The sequence below is a fragment of the Sinocyclocheilus grahami genome, unplaced genomic scaffold, assembly GCF_001515645.1.
Source record: "Sinocyclocheilus grahami isolate Dianchi unplaced genomic scaffold, SAMN03320097.WGS_v1.1 scaffold1033.1, whole genome shotgun sequence".
Lineage (NCBI taxonomy): Eukaryota > Metazoa > Chordata > Actinopteri > Cypriniformes > Cyprinidae > Sinocyclocheilus > Sinocyclocheilus grahami.
Genome location: NW_015506212.1, coordinates 354,109 through 377,719, shown reverse-complemented (window position 1 = coordinate 377,719; position 23,611 = coordinate 354,109). Strand labels below are relative to the sequence as shown.

Genomic DNA, 23,611 nt, shown 5'->3' with positions numbered 1-23,611 from the left:
GTGTGTGTGCGTGTGCGTGTGTGTGCGTGTGCGTGTGTGTGCGTGAGAGTGAGTGTGTGAAAAAATAAATATTTTTTGTGATTATGTGATGCTTTCATGTATATTTGGGTCATAAAAAATACAACTTGTAAAATTATATTTTAAGTAGTCACATTTCAGGAACACTTAATGGTCCTAAATATTATTTTTAAGCAATACATTTTGACAGATTTCATCTTCATTCAGATCATTATTTTAATAATAATAATAATCATCATCATTATTATTACTATAATAATTATAGTAGTAATAATGCATGCTTTATTGTTGTAATATTACTATCATCTTTTTTAAGCAAAAATAAAACCATAATTAAAAATAATTTCTGCATATCAGTTATTGGACACAACATAAAAATGATCTGTATCAATCATAAAAATGATGCTGTAAAATCTGTCAGGCTCTGGTTTACCCATAGAGAAACTCAACAACGCTTGAATATTAAAACTGGGAAGATAAAGCAGTTCATTGACTGATTTATTTCATAATGTCCCTGATGGTTTGCAGCGCCCCAGTGCACGTGTGGCCGCTAACATGCTTCACATCAGCCTGTGGGGCAAGCGTGTGTTGGCCAGCTTGGATCGGGTCAGAACCGATGAGCTGAAGGACTGGCTGCTGTGTCAGTCTGCTGTGGTGCTGCTGAAGGGTCGAGGGTCCAGCGGGAGCTCCGTGGAAGCCGAACTCCAGAGATGCTTCCTCGCCAACATAGACCTGGAGGACCTCCGCGCCGCAGTCAGCTTCCTCATGTACGGACAAGAGCAGTGGAAATCCCTGCTAGCGCACTACACTGTGTGTGAGTGAGTGTTTACCAGAGAAACAAGCACAGCTTTCATTTTTTGTAGATTGTGGAAGCACTTTCATTTTAATGTCCATCACTGACATATTTTGAAATGATGGCAGTTTATGCATTTGCACTTTTCACTATATATATATATATATATATATAACTTTATGCTGTTGATGACTCTTTAGAATAACAGCTTAAACCAGGTACAAATTCATGCATAATGTAATGTATTAATATTCACAGTATATCGCTTAAAAAAGTAGGCAAATGAATGCAGAATAAATTATACAGTTGGTGTTTTTCTGACAGGATATTCAATACAAATTTGATTTGAACTTTTGGTAACTGATTGCATCATGAAATGTGTTACTGGAGCAGAGTTGGTTGGAGGGAGGGGTTGAAAAAGCAATTGGGATTTGTGATGTCACTTGAGAGATTGAGCAAGTGATTATATTTGGATGAATTTGCTATTACAATCTTTGGAATAACTTGTTTAGATGAATTGTATAATATTGTGCATGTGCATTAAAATTAAACAGGGTGAATTTTGAATGCACGTTGACTTCATGGTACATAGCCTGGAAAGGAGATAAATGGCAAAAACAATAAAGAATTTGAATAGTATTGAAATAATGTGTTGATTTGCATGTGGCAATAAAACAGTTTGGCGATAAATTACATGTTAATATTTACACTGCAGTATATTATCATTGTGATATCAACGCATATTTTCCGGGATTTGTGATATCACAAATATCGACGAATAGGACGAGACCTGGTTGAGCTGCACTAGAGAAGGCAACGAGTCTTATCACTATGTCAGAGACACACTAGCTTTCCCAAGGCAGACGAACTCAAATTGATTTGATTTTGATGTAATATTTAAACTGAAGCTGGCAGGCTGTGAAAAATAATGTGTTTTTTGAACAACCTAGTATGAGAGCCTGTTCTAGTACACCCCCAATAACAAAAACAAGACTTTGTAAAAATTACAAGCATAATAGGACCCCTTTAAGAAATCATTCTAATACGCTGATTTATTATTAGAATTATCAAAGTTGGCATCAGTTGTGCTGCCAAATATTTTTTTGGAAACAGCGATACTTTTTTCAGGATTCTTTGATGAATAAAAAGTTAAAAAGAACAGCATTTATTCAAAATATAAGTCTTTTCTAACAATATAAATCTTTGCCAACACTTCTTATCAATTTAACATCCTTTTCTTTCAAAAAAAGAAAATAAAAATTTACTGACCCTAAACTTTTGCACGGTAGTGTATATTGTTAGAAAAGATTTCTATTTGAAATAAATGCTCTTCTTTTTAACTTTTTATTCATCAAAGAATCCTGAAAAAAGTATCGCAGTTTCCAAAAAAATATTAAGGAGGACAGTAGTTTCCAGCATTGATAATAGGTTTCTCCACCTTATGACACCACAGGTACCGTATTATATATAATTTTTTTTATTTATATTATTTATATTTTATTTTTACTATTTACATTATATTTTTCACAGGAAACACTGCTTTGACTGGGGCTAACCTCCTTTTTGAGATGATGTGTGTCCTTCCAAATGTCAAATATTATTGATTGCGTTTGTGGAACGTCTCAAATAATTGCACAGGAATCAGTTGTGGTTGCAAAACAAAGGTGTATGTTTGTAGAGTAATTTACAACAGCTTTGAACGTGGCTCAACCAATCAAAATCAAGGACCGGAACAATCCATTTTATAAACCATAATTTTGAAATGATAAAAATGTTTTAGTATATGTACTGTAGAAATGTAAGTTATACATAATTAATCAATGCTGCGAAAGCATTGTGCATTGTTATTTCATTTAATTCACTGCATTAACTGAAGTTAACACATAGACCCTTATTGTAATTGTTAGCCAAAAGTTAAATATTGCACTTTGTAGATCAAGGGTGTTAAATTAAAATGATAAAAGTGTCTATAAAAATTCACAGCATTGTCTTGAGTAAACAGTTAGGACTAAAAGTCTACAGTGATCATGTTTGTTATGCTACATTATGTTAGCTGTTTTTCAACTAGCAGCATGTTGCAATGTTATTCGTGGAACGGAAATGTTTAAAATCGAAAGCTAGGCTAGCTGCATCGATATTTGGCCTCTCAACCAACAGCCTTTTGAAATAAATACCAAATATCCAAACTGACTGTAAAGCCCTCCATTAGAGCAGCTAAAGTAAAGATTTCCAAGAGGTCAACATTAGTGTCGATTCAAGTACTCCAAACATTTTCCTTTCCCCAACAATGCTAAGCTAAAGTCACTTCTGCAAAGTCTTACATAGAGCATCTGGCTCTGAGCAGCTTCAAGCCTGGTTTCACTGAGGCCATCGGGTGCTTCTAATCCAGCTGGGTTATTAGCTCTAGCAAAAGCAAGCTAGCTTCCATGAGGCTTTATTTATTGACAGTTATCTTGTCCAGACCGGGCCAGGCTGGGACGTAGTACCGGGGCAGCGTCCCTTCCATCAGTCGCTCCATCCAGAGTCCGAGTCGATCCAGTTTGTGGTGGATATGAAGAGTTGTGGCTCGAGAGTGTGTCATGCCCTTCCTGGAACGGGATCCTCCTCTTTCCTATTCCGGCTTGCTATCCAAGTCTTCACCTGTGTAGACTGGCTTGAAAAGACACAGGTATTTCTTATGGCCATTGAGGGCTAGAACATAGCCTGTGTAGTCTACTTTGCGGCTGCCCACTTCGTCCTCATCTGTGTCGATTTGCATGGCATCCTGGGCGTATTCCAACACGGCCGCCATCCATCCGCTGTGTTTATCCACATTTAGGAAAGAGAAGTGTAGCATCAAACTCCTACGAGGAAGAGGAAACATAGTATATATCTTTTTTTAAACATTGTGACTGCAAGGTGCACCATGCAATGAGGGCTCACCCAGTGAACGAATAAACTTCCTTGGCAAACTTGCTGAGCAGGATGTTCTTTGTGGAATCAGTAAGTACCAGAACTACATTAATATGACCCGGCCTCAGCTTCACCAGGTTACTAGTGTATGTAATGTCGGTTAACTCTGTCACCTCCACAAAGTTTTTCTTTGGTGGGCGACTGCTGGAAGAAAAAGACCATATAATAGTATAATAAATTAGGGATGCATCAATATAAAATAATTATTTTATGCTATTATTTTATATAATTTCATGCTATTTTTATAGCTGATAACAAATTACTGATATTATTCAAATTCCAAATTGAATAATATTATTATTGATTTATAAATAATCTCATCTTAAAAAGAAGGGAAATGAGCCAGCATAAATAAATATCCAGTATTGTTTAAAACTCACTAATATCCAATAAATGTATTGGTACTGATATATTGTGCATCATTAAAATAGATGGAATTTATTTATTGGATTTATCCAAACATAATATATGAAAGAACCTGGATGTGCTGGAGGTGTTTGGCGAACCGTTCTCTGCCTTGGATGCCTCTTTTGCTTTAGTTTTGGGCTGTTTATCCTCACTTGAGTCACTGAAATTAGAAACAGCAACGTTCAATGTCTCTGCATTTCCCGTCTAACACATCAGAATTATGAATGCAATAAATCTTACCTGAAAGCCTGAATAACTACAGTGCCAAATAAAATAAAAAGTGCAGAGAATATCAAAGACAGTAGGGGCATCATCTCACGCCTGCAAAATGAATGAAAATAACTTAATTGAGCATTATATATCAAAAATATTGCTGACCAATCCCACCTTTCGGTACTAGCAAATATTTCATAAAGCTTATTACAGTAAAAAAGAAGGGCAGAGCTTAGGGTCAATTGGCATTTTATTTGCCTACCAGTTATTGTGAAGAAGATCATCGATAATTTCAGACAAGTAGTCATATGCCGTGTAAATCCATCTTATTAAAAACACCTGAAAACAAACGGATGTACAAAATTAAGTTCCAGTTAATTTGGACATAATCTAGATCTCTACTGAAACATACATAGAGGTCACTGCTAATTTCCCAATCAAAGACGCTCCATGAAAAGCAAACCCTGAGAGACTCACTGAGGTGAACTCAATGTTGAGCTCTGGGAGAACGGCATGATTACTGAGGATGGAGGGATCCTTCTGCAGTCTTTCGAGTTCCTCCAGAAGCTTGTGTTTGTCTTCCTTACTGCCGTTCCATCCTCCCAAAACTGGCTTATACAGAATTTTACCAGCTCCGTTACGCCTCTCCAGAATCACCACCTGCTCAATAATACACAGAAAAGTTTCATTGGCTTACACACTAGAGGTCCACCAATAGTGGATTTTGCCAATTTTGATAACTTAAATGGTAAAACAGGCCAATAAACAATTTGGCCATTTTATCATCCATAAAAACGTGGATACTGAATGTATATTGAATGTAAAAATTCAATGTAAAATAGTGCTTTATTACTAAAGTGTTATTACTTAATGAACAAAAATGACCCTGAATGTATTATCTCAAATGAAATAATTTCTAATTAAATATAAATACAAATGGAGCCAAAATGTAACCCTTTAAATAACAAAAAATCCAAATAATAATTAAACAAAGATCACTCCAAATAACACAGCTTAATCTGAAATATGACATCAAAACGAGAGGAAACCATTACAACATGAATGGAATATGAATATACCGTTACTAATGGTGAAAGAAGTTCATCCATTCATCTGAGTGACGCGTTCATAAACCATGAGACATGCGCATTAATATTAGCAAAGATTCAAAGCGGCATAAACATTCTCTCTCTCACACACACACACAGAGAGAGAGAGAGAGAGAGATAAGTGCGCGGTCTATATTCCATGGTGTTTATTGCAGTAACAAACATAGTATTATAACAAATATGGCATTAGGCTACCATGCCTTGCAAAAACACTTCCACCATGGTATAGTGATGTATAAAATGCCTCCAAGGGTAGGCTACTTCAAAAATCTGGTAGGACTAAAGGATGTGGGACTAAATTTAAACAGACTGGACAAATTGTTTCAAATGTTTAATACAGAGGTATTCAGACTTCAGATAGCAATGTAACTCATTAAGATTGAAATATTAATAGGACTACAGAACAGTCAAAACAGAATAGGCAATATGCTGCTAATCAACGTACAGCACCAACTTTTAAGGGGGTCTGAATACTTTCCGTACCCACTGTATATATATAGTCTTTCAATACACACTGTTCTTATCGTTGAAGATGTTTTGAAGGATCTTAGTCTCCATTTCCTTGCTGTTCATCCAAAGCTCTTCCCGATTTTTGCCTTCTCTCCAGTAATCCAGAGCCACTTCAGCAATCACATTCCCACCTGCATTACTATAAACAAACAGATAAACAGCTTATAATTAGTTGTGTCACTCGTTATAGGGACAGTAGAGGCATTTAATTACCACTGTGTTTTAATTTTATAGAGCTAATATGTTGAATACAACTGCATTTTCAGAAATCCAAAAAACAAACCCTTGAGTTTTTGAGGGCTTTACCTAAGAAAAATGAAGATTGCATTGTGGAATGACACTCTATCGACACGGGCATTGTAGTCTAGAAAAGGTTTTATGACATCGATCAGCTGTGGTTGCATCTTGTCCATTTCATCAAATATGAACATGGAGCGGGGAAAACTTGATACATTTCCATGAATCCACTGTTTTAGCTGTGCCTGAATATACAGAACATGCAAATCCCAGTTAGAGGAATGACTTCTGATATGTACAACATTCTCAGTCATTTTACAAAAAATGTGCATTATTTTTTATTTTTGTATTACAATTTTAAATATATTATTTACTATGTTTTTAATGCAGTAATGAATACTGCATGGGCAAAATATGCCATCAGGTTACCATAAATTAAATGCAATTTCATTATTATTTCAAGTGATAATACTTAATCTGTAAATGACCCAAATCCCCACCTGTCCAGACAACTCTGAGTACATGAGTCATGTGGGCATTGCATTATTAGCCTGATCAGTTGTTATAAATGATTGCTATGAGTCTTAGGCCAAAGCTAAAAACTCTACAAATTATTTACTTACGCTGTATAAGTCTAACTTTGTTCTGTGTGGGAAATGATGCTCAGATATATACGTGTGAATATGCTTGCTCTGGATCCCTTTTTTGTACACATTTCTTGCAATGATTTTAGCAACATGATTTTTCCCAACTCCTGTAGTCCCATGGAAAGAGAGGACCAGCGGTTTGTTTGGGTTGCTGTCATTCATAAATGATGTTACAGCTTTCAGTACAACATCAGACACAATGTGCTGCCCAAAGAGAGAGTCTCTTAAATCTTTCTCCAAACCTGCAAGATATGTGAAGATATGTGAAGTCAACAAAATAACACTTTCTGAGGTTTTCTGACACGTGACAAATTATATCGCGAAAAAAAACTCTAAAATAGTGTTGATATAGCATAGGCCTAAACATATGGAAGCATATAGTGAAATTCAATATGTGATCCGCTCCGTGCTATCGTGTCTCTGGACCGGAGCAGAGTGTGTTTAGCGGGACACAGCGCGAAACCAGACTTCTTCTTTTCCTCAATGGAAAGTATATTTACACGGTTTGAATCGTTCCCTGTCCCCTATATAGTGCACTACGTGCTATTCACTGTACAGAAAATACTAATTCTGTGGACAAGTGACCGATTTCAGCCGCGGCTTCAGCGTCTATTTTATAGTGTAGGGGGCGGGCGCTTCGGATTCTAGAGAGCATTTGATTGGACAGAAAGTTTGATGAGCAGCTGAAGTAAGATGTGACGTCAAAAAAGAAAATCGTTGAGCAGTTTTGGCGGAAGTGAGGAACTGCACACTTTGAATGCTTATATCTTCTAAATGCGAATTTTGTCACAGTTTTGGAGCACACTGCCTTATAGATAACCGTAAGACTAACATATTGATACTAACACCCAAAAAAAACTTTAATTTTGATTTCATGGGGACTTTACATTTGAAATAGAAATACAGAAATACATTGCCATTTTGAATATTGCATTGCCATTGAATTTCGCTACCTATATGCTTCCATATATACAAGGGTAATTTTATTATAACGTTAGGCCTAACTAAATTGCTGTAATTCAGAAAGGGAATTATCACGAAGAAACAACACTGGAGTCTCGTTTAATTTCTGTCCCTCTTTCTTTCATTAATGCAGTTTTTATTGGGTAAACACTTTACTTTGAAAGAAGATATACTATCAAGTTCATAACCATAGTTTGGGGGGAAATAAGTTTAACGCTGTCGTATGTAGTATGAAGGATAAAAACGTTATCCTTTTTATGAAAAAAAAAAAGTTATATGGAAAGTTATACGATAAGCGAAAACACGCTTTTGGAAACTAAGGAAAATTTTGACATATGATGAGCCATAAACTCATAAATCTATCGTCAAAACATACGATATGTTATTTCGCCGTTTTACTCACGTTTAAAGTCAAAAGGCAGCAAATCGTCCCGTTGAAAAAATTTGTAAACCACAGATACAGCAGCCGCGAACACTTCCAGAACACCTGAAGATAGTGCTATATTAGACACCAGCAATAAAACTATTAACAAATGCACTTTCATTGTGAAAGCGAATAATCTATAGGCTTCTTTCAGTCACGGTTTCGGTTTTGGAAGGAACTCGGAGGGGAACTGACGCCCCTTCAGCAAATATTTAGTTCCCTTTACGCTTTGCGTACTAACTACAAGAAAGAAAACACGCTTTTCTTGGTTTCCCAGTCTTCGGTATGTTGACATCAAACTCAACATGACCACTAAAGAAAGTTTTTTTTTTTTTTGCATCAGGTTACAAAATGTGTAATGACTTTACTAACAGAGAGCGATGCCAAAACCTTCCTCATCATGATCATGTGGTTCTCTGCCAAGAGGATAATCCCAGAGGTTTTTATAGAGGAAAATTAATAGGTAGGCCTATGCAATATTCAAAATTAATAATATTAATTTATTAATTTTATTATAACATTTAACTATAAAAAATTGTAATGACGTTTCATACGTGTGGTGTTTTTAACTCTTTTACAGAACTCACTCCATACACTTTATTCTTGTTCTTCGCATTACTCAACACCATTTCCCACTAGAGCCCCCACTGGTGCAGTTCCATGTATCCAATTCCATGTATTAATAGTAAGCAATTACTAAAGTATAGTATAGTATAGTAACTAAACATCAAGTATTGTATACTTCTCAACACAACAATATGTAGATAAACAAGTGTGTAATAAGTGTGTAAATAAATGCCATGCTAATAAACAAATATAAGGTATAAAGATAAATATGCCCATAAATCCAAAATTAGAATCTTGAAATATTTCAAATATTTCTCTGTTTTTAAGTATTTTATGTTTGGCTAAGTTCACACTGTCAGTTTTGCATTTTCTTTTCAAGGCACGAGTCTTGAAATGTCCTGTTCACGCACAGCGTCTCGAATGCTGTCTGTATGAATGTGCAACGGGTGTCAAGTCCATATTCCTTAACAATAACCATAGCAACAGTGACCAAGTAATATCAAAGATGGCGACGTCCATAAAACTGAAAATCTTATTACTTTCTGACACGGTGAGAGTCCAATCGAGCCGCGAGTTCTTCTGTCAAATCTTCATTAACCAACAGCATCTTTTATATTTGGGTAGAGAGCAGAGTATTTGAGTCGCACACAGAACACAAAACCGAATGGAGTTTTCTCTATTTCTGTAAGTTACCAAAACCACACATGAAAACACACAGACACGGTAGACGCACGTTTGTGTCGCAGGGTGGCTCTTTGTCGCACTGTGTGACGTGACAGACAACTAGTTATCCAGTCCTGTTCCATTCACACAGCGCAGGTTTTCAGAGAATGTGGTTGTGAGTCCTGAAAATTTAGGCCACGTTCACACAGCAGCAGAATATGGTTGTCAGTCCTGTATTTGAGTCCTTAATACGGCTACGTTCACATACGGTTATTTACGGGTGTGACAACCACATTCTGTAACCGAACTCACACTTGTAAATTTTCAGGACTCACAACTGCATTCTCGGAACACAAGCGCTGTGTGAATGGAACAGGACTGGACAACTTGTTGTCTGTCACGTCATACACTGAGAGAAAGCCGCTCTGCCGCATAAACACGCGTCTAACATGTGCTGCGTGTTTTAATTTGTGGTTTCGGTAACTTACAGTGTCAGAGAAATGAGCTGCATGTCATCTGAAAGTTTTAGATCCAATCAGTTTTCCACCGGAGCCGCTCCCGTCAGTTTTGTGTTCTGCGCACGACTCAATGCTCCGCTGTCTACCCAAATAAAAGCTGTCGGTTAATGAAGATTTGAAGGAAGAACTCGCAACTCGATTGGACTCTTGTCATGTCAGAACTCAGAAGTGATAAAACTTTCAGTATTATTGACGTCGCGATCTTTGATTTTACTTTTGTCACTTATGGTTACTGGTAAGGAAATTAGGGCTTGACTCCCATTGCACGTTCATACAGACAGCATTCCAAATGATGTAAGCTGCTGTGTGAACAGGACATTTCGAGACTCACACCTGTAAGTAAATGCAGTTGTCAGTCCCAAAAACTGACAGTGTGAATGTAGCCTTACAGATTTGATTTTGGTTATAAAATGTGGTTGTCAAACCCGTAAATAACCGAACTGTTTGTGAACGTAACCGTATTAAGGACTCAAATACAGGACTGAAAACCGTATTCTGTTGCTGTGTGAATGTGGCCTTTTTTATGTACGGGGGATTGCTCACGTCGCTCAGCAACTGTGACAGCTGCCGTTGATGACCGGCAGTAATGTTTGACCTTTTTTGAAAGTTGTCTGTCCACTTCCTTAGACTCGGAGGTAGCGCCTCAGCTACCGGCCCGAGGGGCCTTCTGAAATTTGAGTCATCCACTCAACCTTCATGCACATTCTCTGAGTTAGAGCTCCTCTCGCTGAGGCGTCGAGTGGCTTCACTCCTTAACTCCACTCTGCAGTTTCGATAAGTGGTCAGGCCCACTTGGACCTCCCTTTTACACTGCCCTTATGGTCGAACCAGTGAATCGCCTCTCTGTGGAGTGGGCTTGAGTACACTGCTTTCCCTGAGGTATGAGTGAGATGCGTTTCTGCGGAGACCCTTCCTGAGTGCTTCGGCTATGAGGAGCGGTAGCTCTTTATGCATGAATGGGTTATTGGGTCCCGTTGTTTCTTCAGGTTCTTTCGAGTCTGGGTAAACAGGACCCATGCTCTCCATCGAGACAGAGAGCATAGGACTAAGTTTGGCTGTAACAGTGGACGGTCTCTCATCGGGCCCTGCTAGACTACCCCGTCTAGTCTAGCACTGCCTTGTGGTTGAGTTTGGAAGTGCTCCCCTTACTGCGAGGGCTAGCTTTGAGCCTATTGCTCCCAGCTTGAGCTATGAGTGTCCACCTCAGCCTGAGAGCCAAGAGCGCCTCTCCCGAGAGCTCCATATGCAACCACACCGAGTCGTTAGGCCCATCCCTGTCGCCTTCTTGGTCTCTGCCAATAGTTGCTTCTATGGTGGGACCCTGTTACTCCCTGTTGGAATGTGTGATCCCCTTCTAAGCTGGATTCCATTTCTGATGTCCCATTTGCAGTCAATCTGCCGCACAACCACGTCAGGGGGTCAGGCCTTTCTCTGCCCTCCCCCTTAGGCTGCTCTCATGGTGAGCTCGGCAGTGCTCTCCTCACTCCAGAGGGTCGCCTATGAGCACACTGCTCCCTCCTGAGCATTTGGAGTTTCCCTCTCATCCTGAGAGTTGAGTTCTCTGGTCCCCAGAGCTCCGTGAGGCAGCAACACCAGGTTGTTAGGCCCCTTTTTCTGCCTCCCTTATATGCTTATCTTATGGTTTGTTAAGTTTGTAGTGCTCCCCTCACTCTAGAGGGTTATCTATGAGCACACTGCTCCTAAGTCGAGCGTTTGTATCCCTCTCGCAGTTTGAGAGTTGGGTGCTACGCTACTTCAAGTTATGTATGAGCCTAATGCTCTGGAGCCTGTCCTGTGACTATTATGGTTGAGTTGGCGATGCTCCCCTTATATGGAGGGTTTTTCTATGAGGTATGCCATTTCCAATCCGCATGCGCTCTGAGCACACAAGACTCCCGCTGAATTAAGTAACTGCTCCCTTGAGCTTGCCACAGTCACATAGGCTTCTTAGGCCTGTCTAGAAACAGCCTCAATGATTCCTTAGCAATGGTGATTCTAGAAATCCATGTTATGGTAAGTGCACACGCTGAGCTACTGTGCACTTTCTAAAATCCACATTGTAGTGAGTGTGCATGCTAAGCATCCTGTGCACATTTCTAAAATCCTGTATGGTATGGGTTACGCGCTGCCATCCTCATACCCTTTCTCTGAGTTGGCTCAGGCCTCCGGTTTTCACCTTGGGCCCCACTCTACTTCTCAACCCTTAATGATACCTTTCCTGGGCAGGGTGTTTGCTACCAAGGACAGTCAGGTCAGTTCCTTTGAGCAAACTCATGCAGAGCTGGCGGTAGCACCCTGGGTGACAGACCAGGGTCTAGTTTATCACTCTAGACCAGGAGTAGCGAATGTCGGTCCTGGAGAGCCGCAGCCTAGGCTTGCTGCGATAGATGGTGCTGACGGTGATACCGGTGTTAAACCGCAACACCGGTTATGTCACTTGCCCACCGCGGCACTGACCCCCACCGTTGTTTTGATTTTTGATAGTAATAAAAATCATTTAGTTCAGTAAAAGAACAGACACTACAATTAAAAACTGAACGCGGCTGCTCAATGCAGCGTGCCGAATGACAGTCGCATCACAGATCAGATTTAATTTCTCCAGCGAGGAGAGCGAGTCGAGCTGACTGACAAGAAGAGTGAGGCGAGGTGAGATAAACAAAACGATGGCAGATGATTTAGTTTCGAAACGAGATGCAAAAGCGCCTGTTTGGCAATATTTTGGATTTTGAAAAGCCTGTTGACTTTTGCCGTTTATCTAAGGTGATTTTTGGAAGTTTTTTTTAAACATTCGTTTCTTATTTAATTGGTTCCACATTGTTTGCTGATTTTTACTTTATTTAAACTTTGTGTCATTTATTTTATTTATTTTTTTTACATCAAGGTGTATGCCGTGCCTCCAAGCTTTCTTACTCGTTTTGATAATAAACATTCTACATTTCTTATTTACCGAAGGAAAGCGAGGAAAAGAGGGGAAATTCAAACGAACTAAAAACGAACAACTTCTTTAAGTTGAAATGCCACTATTTGAAAGTGAAAGTAAAATGCGCACGCAGCTTTTAAGCTATTTAAAAGCGAATTAAAGCGAGGAAAAGAGGGAATGCCCCCGCCCCCACGGTGATACCGGTGTTGTCACACATCAATTAACCGGTGGGAAAATTTCCTCACCGTCACAACCCTACCGCAGCCCTGCAGAGTTTTGCTTCAACCCTAATCAAACACACCTGAACAAGCTAATCAAGGTCTGAACGGTTACTAGGAAGCTACAGGCAGGTGAGTTTTTATTAGGGTTGGAGCTGAACTCTGCAGGGCTGCGGCTCTCCAGGACCGGAGTTCGCCACCCCTGCTCTAGACGCTTGGCCGTATCCCCTTGAAGGTATCTCTTTGTTTCTGATTCCAAGCCTTCAAGCTCTGCCCTGGGTTCAGGCATTCCAAGCCCAGCGCTTAACAGGTAAGTTATTGGGGTATGCAGCTCAGGCCTTTGGCTGAAGGTGATAATGTCACTAACAGCCGTCAAGGCGTCCTAGGGACAACTCCCTTCGCTTTGGTGGAGTTGGTATTTAGTGCTTGCCTTGGTGCTTGGCATGCACTCTTCTCAGCATGGCAGCATGGGTATACCTTTCCCCATAGCGACCGATAGAGGACGCAGTTTGAAGTTCCCTCGGAAGGGAATGTCTCAGGTTACGTATGTAACCATGGTTCCCTGAGAAGGGAACGAGACACTGCATTCTCTAGAAGCCTCGCCATGGATGCAAGCTTCAGACGAAGAAGCGAATGACTCATTTTCCCTGTGCCCTTTTATACTGTGGTCGTGCCAGTAATGACTTCTTAGGCTGACGCCGGCCAATGTTATTGTCGTGTTTAGATGTATGCTTCAGACACCTGTCACGCTGAAGGCGTTTCCCATAGCGACCCATAACCCTAAATTTGTCAATTCGTCGGTCAGTTAGTTGTGCATTCGACACATAAGGATTTATCAGTATTATTTTACTGGGTCACATCAGTATTTCATAAAAGGGTCTAATGACTCCCCTATTGTTGACAGAAGTTTATCCATCCGAGTGATGTGATTATAAGAGATATGGCATTAATATTAGCAGAGATTTACAGATTCACAAAAAAAATAAAAAATCCTTTCTCTCTCTCTTGTTCACTTAGCTCTTTTATGGTATTTCATTATACTAACAAACATTTAAGATGCTTTATAATCATGGCTTTTTGTCATTACAAAAAACACTAGAAGGTCTAAGTTACTTCCAAAATCAGGTAAGAATAAAAAAACGTGAATTTAAAAGCTAAACAGACTGGACATAGGTCTAGATTAAAATGTTTAATATAATAGTGACTCCAATCCAGACTCCATAGCAGTGTAACTCATCAAGACTGAAATATGAATAAGTTAATACAAAGGAGAGATTAAGGTCATATATAATTTCTGTGCAACTGTGTGTTAACCTGTTGAGTACTACAGTCCCAAATATGGGATTTAGAACGTTTGGTGACGTCACATAACTGACAAATTCAAACTGTTGTTTCGCGCTTTGGCTGGCGCAGACACACCGCTGCACTTGTCATATAATCACAACTATGCAGTGTTTTTAACCACATAATGTTTATTTTAGGTTTCAGACATTTAAATACACATAAGTACAAGTAAAACAATACATTTAGGGTTTGTGAAATGGGCTACACACTGATGTTTATGGAAGTAGCAATAACAATCCATTCAAATATAATTTGCCAACGTGTTTTATAGTGCTGGGCGGTATACCGGTTCATACCGAATACCGGTGTTTATTTTTGTTATGATATGAATTTTTAAAATACCGCAATACCGGTGTATGTCGCTTAAACAACGTTCGGAATGCGACACTGTTTGAAAGGACGATTATAAATGAGAGTGACTCCTGGTTAACGTATTAAAAGGGGTCGTGTTTAGTCACTATTTAGTATGGTATTTTTGACAATATTCACTCGTCGTGACAGTAAAATAGGGCATTCTAAGTCAATATACTGCAGTATTTCCTCTCTCAATCAGCAGAAAATATGGGTAACACCCGGTCATGCATGAAAAAAAAATACCGTCATGTACCGTGAAACCGGTATAATTTTGAAAAATACCGTGATATAAATTTTTTGTCATAGCGCCTAGCACTAGTGTTTTATCAATATCAGATACACATAGTGTAAGGAACTGTAAAGTTCACTCTATTCTTATCCCAGTTCACCGGACACTTACTTGCATGTATTTCGGGAGAAACTGATACATACGCGCTGTAAATCCGACTTACAGGACTCTCTGAACTGGAGTGCAAGCAAACATGGCGGCGCCCATTTCACATTATAGATCACGATCAAGATTGATTTAAAGGACAAAACACTCATTTACACATATTTGTGAATCGGAATATCAGATAGTTGATGGTATGGTAAGCAAGTTTATGAATAATTTGAATAAAAAAGGAAAAACTAAATAAAAGTGATCCATCTGTCATACAGTGTTATTGTGGCCATGGTGTGTCATGTGAAAAAAAAAAAAACTCACTCTGGGGGGACCCCTAGAATATTTTAAACTCACCAGTGAAAGGGTTAAAAAGTTATAACAATAAACTGGACAACAAGTGCTGCTAAAGTTGTTCATCTGTTAATTGACATACAGCACCAACTTCTGTCTGACAGACTTGCAGCCTTTAGCAGAAAAGATTCTCTCTTTTTCAGGAAAGAAGGGCATGTCTCTGGCTACTTTATCTGCCAGATCATAGTTTGGTTTGATATTCAGATGGCCCATCTCAGCCATGACACACTGACGCACATGCTTCAGCATTAGAGGCAGGAAAGGAACATAGTGATCAACCAGATGCTCATCTATCATAATGGAGTGCAGAAATCCACCTGTAGAACAGACATACACATTAAAAATGAAAGGATTAATTGTGGTGTAAATGCAGCCACATTTTTAGTTTGGGGCTAAATAAATATATAAATAAAATGATCAATTAATTTACGAAATACAAGTAAATGGAACTTTTTGAAATATATTTGAAAATCTATATTAGCTTTTGAAATATATTTACAAATATATATTTTGCTTAATACTTAAATTATCTTTTAATACACACTGTTCTTATCATTGAAAATGTTTCTAAAGATTTTAGTCTCCGGTTCCTTGCTGTTCATCCAAAGCTCTTCCCGACATATGCCTTCCCTCCAGATGAAGTCAACAAATAGGCCTATCTAAATAAACCAGGAAGCACATTTTAATATTGAAGCATTTTTTACCACACATAATAATAATAATAATAATTAAAAAAAACACAATTAACTGTAGCAAAATAAAATGTTGTGAAATTGTTTTTAAGCAGACAGCTAGTTAAAACAGCTCATGCAGGTTTACTGGTGTTAGCTGGACAAAATTCTCATTGAAAATAAAACAGAGAAGCACAACGACATGACACATTTTGTGAGGGTTTCTGGCACTTTTACCACATGACAGATATTAAAGCTGTTTTTATTGGTAAACGCTTTACTTGAAAGAAGATTTAAATAGTTGTGCTTGTTCTGAGGTTATGCGCTAAACATCCGAGTATGGTCAAACGTTTTACTCACGTTTAGGATCAAAAGGCAGCAAATCGTTCCGGTCAAAAAATGTGTAAAACACATAAGATACGATAGCCGCGAACACTTCCAGAACACCTGAAGATAATGTTATATTAGACACCAGCAATAAAACTATTAACAAATGGCACGCGTTCATTGTAAAAGTGAATCATCCAGGCAACTTTCAATGTCGGTTTCGTTTTTGAAAGACACTCGGAGGGGAACTGACGGATAAACTGCACTCCTTTAACAAATAATTAGCTCTGACCACAAGAAACAAAACACGCCTTTCTTGTTTTCCCTGTTTAAGACGCGTATGTTCCATAACCTCTAGAGAAACGTGTTCTTTAAAGGTCCCCTGTAGAAACACGCAGCGTTACCAGTCTTGCCAGATTGCATTGAAGATCCCCAGCTCAAAATGAGTAGTAACAACAACAACAAAAATTATATAATATATATGTATATACAGCCCTGTTGAAAAAAACAGCATATGCTGGTTAGGTATGTTTTGACGCTGGGATGCTGGTTTAAGCTGGTCCTTAGCTGGTTTAAACTGGTCCTTTGCTGGTTTATGCTGGTCATGTGCTGGCAAAAGACCAGCATAAACCAGCAAAGGACCATCTTAAACCAGCAAAGGACCAGGTTAAACCAGCAAAGGACCAGCATAAACCAGCAAAGGACCAGCTTAAACCAGCAAAGGACCAGCTTAAACCAGCAAAGGACCAGCTTAAACCAGCAAAGGACCAGCTTAAACCAGCAAAGGACCAGCTTAAACCAGCAAAGGACCAGCTTAAACCAGCAAAGGACCAGCTTAAACCAGCAAAGGACCAGCTTAAACCAGCAAAGGACCAGCTTAAACCAGCAAAGGACCAGCTTAAACCAGCATCCGAGCGTCAAAACATACCTAACCAGCATATGCTGTTTTTTTCAACAGGGAGGGCCTGAATTACATTTTAGACTGAATTACAATTCCCCATTTAGGTGGCTCTTATGCGGGGGATTTTTTAATTTGAGGGGGGAGTTTGGGTATTTTTTTTAGACACTACAATCATCCAACCTAAATGTGTTGTCACCCATTTGTGTTTTTCAATTTATAATGTTGTTGAATCATTTATATTGTGAGGAAGATACTTAAAAAGAACTTTGATTTCAAACTCTGAATTGAATTAATTTTAAAGGGATAGTTCACCCAAAAATGAAAATTAGCCTATGATTTACTCACCCTCAAGGCATCCTAGGCGTGTCTGACATTCCTCTTTAGGACGAACACATTCAGAGTTATATTCAACATTGCTATATTCACGTTCACAACAAGGCCGAGCATATGACGTAGGTGTAACGAAAGGCGCAACGTAAGATCTGGGGAGAGAGTGACGAACGCGGATGCACAGAGGAGAAAGCAAAACAAAACCTGTCACAAACTTATTTAAACATCCCGGGTATTGACACGAATGCACCATTTGAATCAAAACAGATACAATTTACTTGTTCACATGGTTTCCTGTGCCGTAAACAAAACTTGGTTCTCACGAGATTACATGCTTCTCCCCGGAGCTTACTCTCGCAAGACCACTGTCTTCTCCCCGGATTTTACGTTGCGCCATTCGTTACGCCTACGTCACACACTCTGCCTTGTTGTGAACACACTCTGCCTTGTAGCGACTGGAAGCTGGATATTGCAGTTTATAAAGTTTTAAGAATCTACATTTTTGTTAAACTAACGCATAATTTCGCTTCAGAAGGCCTTTATTAACACCCTGGAGTCGTGTGGAGTAGTTTTATGATGGATGGATACTTTTTTTTCAGATTCAGAAACAGGGGCACCATTCACTGCAATTATTACAGATTGGAACAGACAGGACAATGTCGAATATAACTCCGAATGTGTTTGTCCTAAAGAGGAATGTCAGACACGCCTAGGATGCCCTGAGGGTGAGTACATCTTTGGCTAATTTTCATTTTTGGGTGAACTATCCCTTTAACTAAAAAAGACAAGTAAGCAGTCAGTAATCAAATAAGAATAAATAAATGACAAGCAATGGCACAAACAAATACAATAACAAGATACAAATAAAATGAACTGTGCTTTAAGATTTTCAGATAGGTATAACTGTAATATTCAGGTACAGAAATACCACAGAAACTGAATAATCTATTTAACTTTAAAATAACACTGGTTAGTCTTTAATGTATAAATAAACATTAGTGACAGACAGTAGCAGGTTTATTTAGGTTGCTGTCTCTTTAAGACCTCATGCATGGATCTGTTACACCCAAGTTTTGTTTCTCAACTGTTTACATTCACTTAATAGCCTATAGCCAACAATGTTTAGTATAAATCGACTGTTTACGTGAATACTTATAAAGATGGTCATTTTGACAATTTTGTATGTATTTGGCCGTTTACGCGCAATAAGGCACAACACAACTTAGTCGCGCGCTCACAGATGCGGCTCTATGTGCGCACACTTTGGGTGTGAGCTCACAGAAAGCAGTCTCACAGTTTAAAATCGTAAGACTCAAAAACACGTGCAAATGAGACATTCCGTCATCTGTCCCAAGTGACTTTCACGCTGAAATATTTACGGTAATTTCCTGCTTCACAAACACGGAAACTGAAACACTCGCCAGTTGTATCAAAACGTAGCCCACATTTTATCAACCTGCCCAACACATTTTTTCCTGGTCTGACGTTACCAAAAGAAGCCCAATTGGGCGGGAACCCCCAATCTGGCAACACCGAGCGTTACTCTGTGTGTTGACGTCATTTTAACTGAAACAGGAAGACAGGGCGGGACATATCAAGCAGCCCCGCCCCTTTTTAAAATAGCCAATATCTTCGTTTATATCACAGCCGTTGAGCTCCGTAAAGCCGCATTTGACAGGGTATGCCAGCCACAATCTCATCCGTATTGGAATAAAATATAGCATTCTGTGTAGAATTCAAATAGCTCTGATACATTTTGTGGTCTGCACCGACTCGTGCATGTGATCCGCTCCGTGCTATCGTGTCTCTGGACCGGAGCAGAGTGTGTGTGCTGGTGGTTAGCGGGACACAGCGCGAAACCAGACTTCTTCTTTTCCTCAATGGAAAGTATATTTACACGGTTTGAATCGTTCCCTGTCCCCTATATAGTGCACTACGTGCTATTCACTGTACAGAAAATACTAATTCTGTGGACAAGTGACCGATTTCAGCCGCGGCTTCAGCGTCTACTTTATAGTGTAGGGGGCGGGCGCTTCGGATTCTAGAGAGCATTTGATTGGACAGAAAGTGTGATGTGACGTCAAAAAAAATCGTTGAGCCGTTTTGGTGGAAGTGACGAACTGCAAGCTTTGAATGCTTATATCTTCTAAATGCGAATTTTGTCACTGTTTTGGAGCACACTGCCTTATAGATAACCTTAAGACTAACATACTGATACTAACACCCAAAAAACTTTAATTTTGATTTCATGGGGACTTTAAGGTAGGCTACATAGCTATGTGCTTCTTACTATAACCTGGGTGGTAATAATATTGAACATTAGGCCTATGTGCTCTTAAAATATATAAACATTTAATTGAGTTCATCCTGTGTATGAATTATGTGGAACTGTTATTTGTGCCGAAAATTTGATATGGATAAAACTGCTAGAGTTTGTGGAATCGTGATTAACTGTGATGAGTGGCAGCTTTTTTTAATAATTAGAGGGAGTTTGAAAATGTGATATTGTTTTATACAACAGTTTAAAGGGGTGGTTCACTGGGTTTTTTCTAGGCTTGATTGTGTTTATGGGGTGCAGTCTAACATGTGTTAATGCTTCGTTTTTTTAAAAAAGCATTATTTTTCACATAATTTATTCCCCTCCTCTCTGTCCCTTCTCTGAGAAATGGGCTGATCATTTCCTTCTTTTATGAAGCCCCTCCCTCAGAAATAGGTGATGGGCTCTGATTGGTTAGCTAGCCCAGTGTGTTGTGATTGGCTAAAACGCCTCTAATGCACGTCTAAATGTCCCGCCCCTCACCTCGGCGGCATGTGCTCCGGTTGTATTGTAAACAACTGCATCGTTAATATCGCTTATCAGTTTGAGCCCGATTGAGAAGCAGAGGATATTATTCGCAGAAGGAGGCTTGCGGCAACCACATGTGACGACCCCGGGCTGGACTCCGCTTCGTCCACGGTGAAAGCTGATCCGGCGATCCACAGCGCAAAGTTGTTGTATTTCCTCAGCAACCAGCACGGACCTATGACGTTAACAAGTGCAACAGCTTAAAAGATATGAGTGACAGGTTTAATTCATCTATCTGTAAATATTTTAATGAAATTTGCTCATTTTGTGGTCTTGTTGAAGAAACAGCCGCCCTTTTATTGTGGTTGTAGTATAACCAATACATTTTGTGTTGATTTAAGTTTTTATATGTTTAAATTATTCGAAGAAGGAGGCTTGCGGCAACCACATGGTGCCGCCCCGGGGTGGACATTTTGTGGTCTTGTTGAAGAAACAGCCGCCCTTTTATTGTGGTTGTAGTATAACCAATACATTTTGTGTTGATTTAAGTTTTTATATGTTTAACTCTACTAAAATGACCCACAGTTTAATCCTTAAAGATATTATTTTTATTACGAAAACTTAAAATCGTTATCTCGTGAATATGCTATTAAAGGGGTCATATGATGCGATTTCAAGTTTTCCTTTCTCTTTGGAGTGTTACAAGCTCTTGGTGTATAAAGTAGATCTCTAAAGTTGCAGAGACTAAAGTCTCAAATCCAAAGAGATATTCTTTATAAAAGTTAAGAGTCAGCCACACCTTCCTAAAACGTCTCGTTCTAACACGCCCCCACATGTCTACGTCACTATGTGGAAATATTAGCATAATGCCGCCCAAATGTGCACGCAAAGAAAGAAGGCGTGGTTTCAGGAACAGCAGTAGTGTTGATGCAGCCATGTCAGTGAGATGCTGTGTGTTTCAGTGCGAAAGCAAAAGCACTTTATTTGGCCTTCCGGAAGTAGATGCATTTAGGAATCATTGGTTAAGATTTATTTACAACAGAACAGCACAAACCAGATGTTCGAATTTATGTAACGCATTTTATGGAGGACAGTTTTTTAAACCTAAAAGAGTACAAGGCAGGCTGTGCACAAAGGCTATTTCTAAAAAAAAAAAAAAGGGTAAATTCCGACTTTGCTATGACAATCTGGCGCTTCTGAATCAGCGACTGTAAGTATGTTTTGTTATCAGTTTAAGTATTTGCTACTGACTGTTCAAATGCGGAGTTTTGTGCAATGCAGAGTAGCACGTCGTGTGTGTGTGTGAGGGGAACAGGGCCTCATCACAGCAGTGAACAGCCTGTCAGAAATCATAGCACGTCAGCTGTCTTAACCGCGGCTTGTGTACTGCATCATCACTGTCTGTCACGTGACTCTGTTCCCCTTTCGGGCTTGAACTGATGGTAAATCTAACGACATTATTAACTGTCAGAGCAGACTGCGCTTGTCAAAGGAGGGGGCTTTGTAGAAAACGAAGCGTTTGAGAGAGGCGGGGCATAGAGGCCCTACAATAATATAAAGTATTTGAAAAATAATGTGTTTTTTGAACATTAAAGCATGTCAACATATTCTGTTACACCAAATACACAAAATAATGATCTTTAAAATGGCATCATATGACCCCTTTAATTTCTTTATTTTATGTGCAAAATTGTTCATCCACACGCAAAGCTGACTTGAATCTCCTGTTTTCCTATTTTTCTTGTTGAATCTCTCTCTTGTTTCATTCTTGAGGCTTATAAATAACAAAAACAACAACAAAAAAACAAATTAAATTTTTTAATGCATTATGGTTATATTCAATTAAGTTAAATTCAAGTTTATTTGTATAGCGATATTCACTATACAAATCGTTGCAAAGCAACTTTACAGCAAATTAAGTTTCTACAATATTTAGTGGTAGCTTATCAGTGGTGACTGTCAGTTAATGTACATATGGCAGAAATGTACAGAAAAATCAATTAAAGACGTAATCAAACAGACGATGAACACTATTAACAGCAATTATTATATGATGCAATCAAGCTTACAGCAAAATGTGGTAGTTCTGTAAGTTGTTTCAGGGTTGGCATCATCTGAGGTCCTCTGAGGGGTTGCATCATCTCTTCTCAGGTGTTCTGGATCCAGACTGAAGCTTGTGTAAATCCTAGTTACCATGGGATGTCAATCCCAGCAGAAACAGAGAAACAAATAGAGACATAATTAGCATAGCTGCTGTTCCAACCAAGCAAAATTGATTGGTTTAACCCAAGCTAAAGAATAATAATGTGCATTTGATCAGATATAACTGCAGTACAAGATTATGAGATGCATTATTTGAATGCTTGGCCAAAGAGATGTGTCTTCAATCTAGATTTAAACAGAGAGAGTGTGTCTGAACCCCGAACGGTATCAGGAAGGCTATTCCAGAGTTTGGGAGCCAAATGCAAAAAAGCTCTACCTCCTTTAGTGGACTTTGATATCCTAGGGACTACCAAAAGTCCAGAATTTTGCAACCTTAGGGAGCGTGATGGATTGTAGCATGGTAGAAGACTAGTTAGTTACGCAGGAGCTAACCCATTAAGGGCCTTATAGGCAAGTAATAATATTTTGTAACTGATACGGAACTTAATAGGTAGCCAGTGCAGAGACTGTAAAATTGGGGTAATATGATCATATTTTCTTGACCTGGTAAGGACTCTAGCCGCTGCATTTTGGACTACCTGTAGCTTGTTTATTGAAGATGCAGGACAACCACCTAGCAGTGCATTACAATAGTCCAGTCTAGAGGTCATGAATGCATGAACTAGCTTTTCTGCATCAGAAACAGGTAACATGTTACAATACTGACATTAAAACACATTTTTGATTATGGTAAGGGGCGTTACATATCCGACGCGTGCTTGCGGTGTTCGGCCAATCACAATGCACTGGGTCAGCTGGCCAATCAGAGCAGACTGCGCTTGTCAAAGGAGGGGGCTTTGT

At 39.1% G+C, this 23,611-nt stretch overlaps 1 protein-coding gene, 1 long non-coding RNA gene and 1 pseudogene across 2 annotated transcripts in view; 1 reads left to right on the top strand and 2 right to left on the bottom strand.

Moving 5' to 3' along the window:
- LOC107565887 (uncharacterized) overlaps window positions 1-703 on the top strand; it is a 1,603-nt gene extending 900 nt beyond the window's left edge. Inside the window, exon 3 of the long non-coding RNA XR_001606441.1 lies at window positions 692-703. This is a non-coding gene — a long non-coding RNA (uncharacterized lncRNA). The remainder of the gene's footprint in view (window positions 1-691) is intronic.
- A 1,833-nt stretch (window positions 704-2,536) lies between these two features.
- LOC107565884 (dnaJ homolog subfamily C member 16-like) lies at window positions 2,537-5,715 on the bottom strand (annotated as a pseudogene).
- A 282-nt stretch (window positions 5,716-5,997) lies between these two features.
- On the bottom strand, window positions 5,998-9,448 carry LOC107565883 (torsin-1A-like). The gene is made up of 5 exons (XM_016251174.1): window positions 9,381-9,448; window positions 8,647-8,690; window positions 6,864-7,129; window positions 6,310-6,485; window positions 5,998-6,142 (listed from the first exon to the last, which is right to left on the bottom strand). The coding sequence occupies exons 1-5, from the start codon at window positions 9,446-9,448 to the stop codon at window positions 5,998-6,000; spliced, it is 699 nt and encodes a 232-aa protein (XP_016106660.1).
- Between the last annotated feature and the right edge of the window lie 14,163 nt (window positions 9,449-23,611).

Bases quoted from the DNA above. Each gene is read 5' to 3' on its own strand.
- LOC107565883 (XM_016251174.1), bottom strand. From the start codon at position 9,448: ATGCTGTTGGTTAATGAAGATTTGACAGAAGAACTCGCGGCTCGATTG. The intron at 7,130-8,646 runs GTTAGTAAAGTC...CATATCTTGCAG, and splicing joins AGGTTTTGGCATCGCTCTCT to GTTTGGAGAAAGATTTAAGA. The intron at 6,143-6,309 runs GTAAAGCCCTCA...GTTTGTTTATAG, and splicing joins GCAATCTTCATTTTTCTTAG to TAATGCAGGTGGGAATGTGA.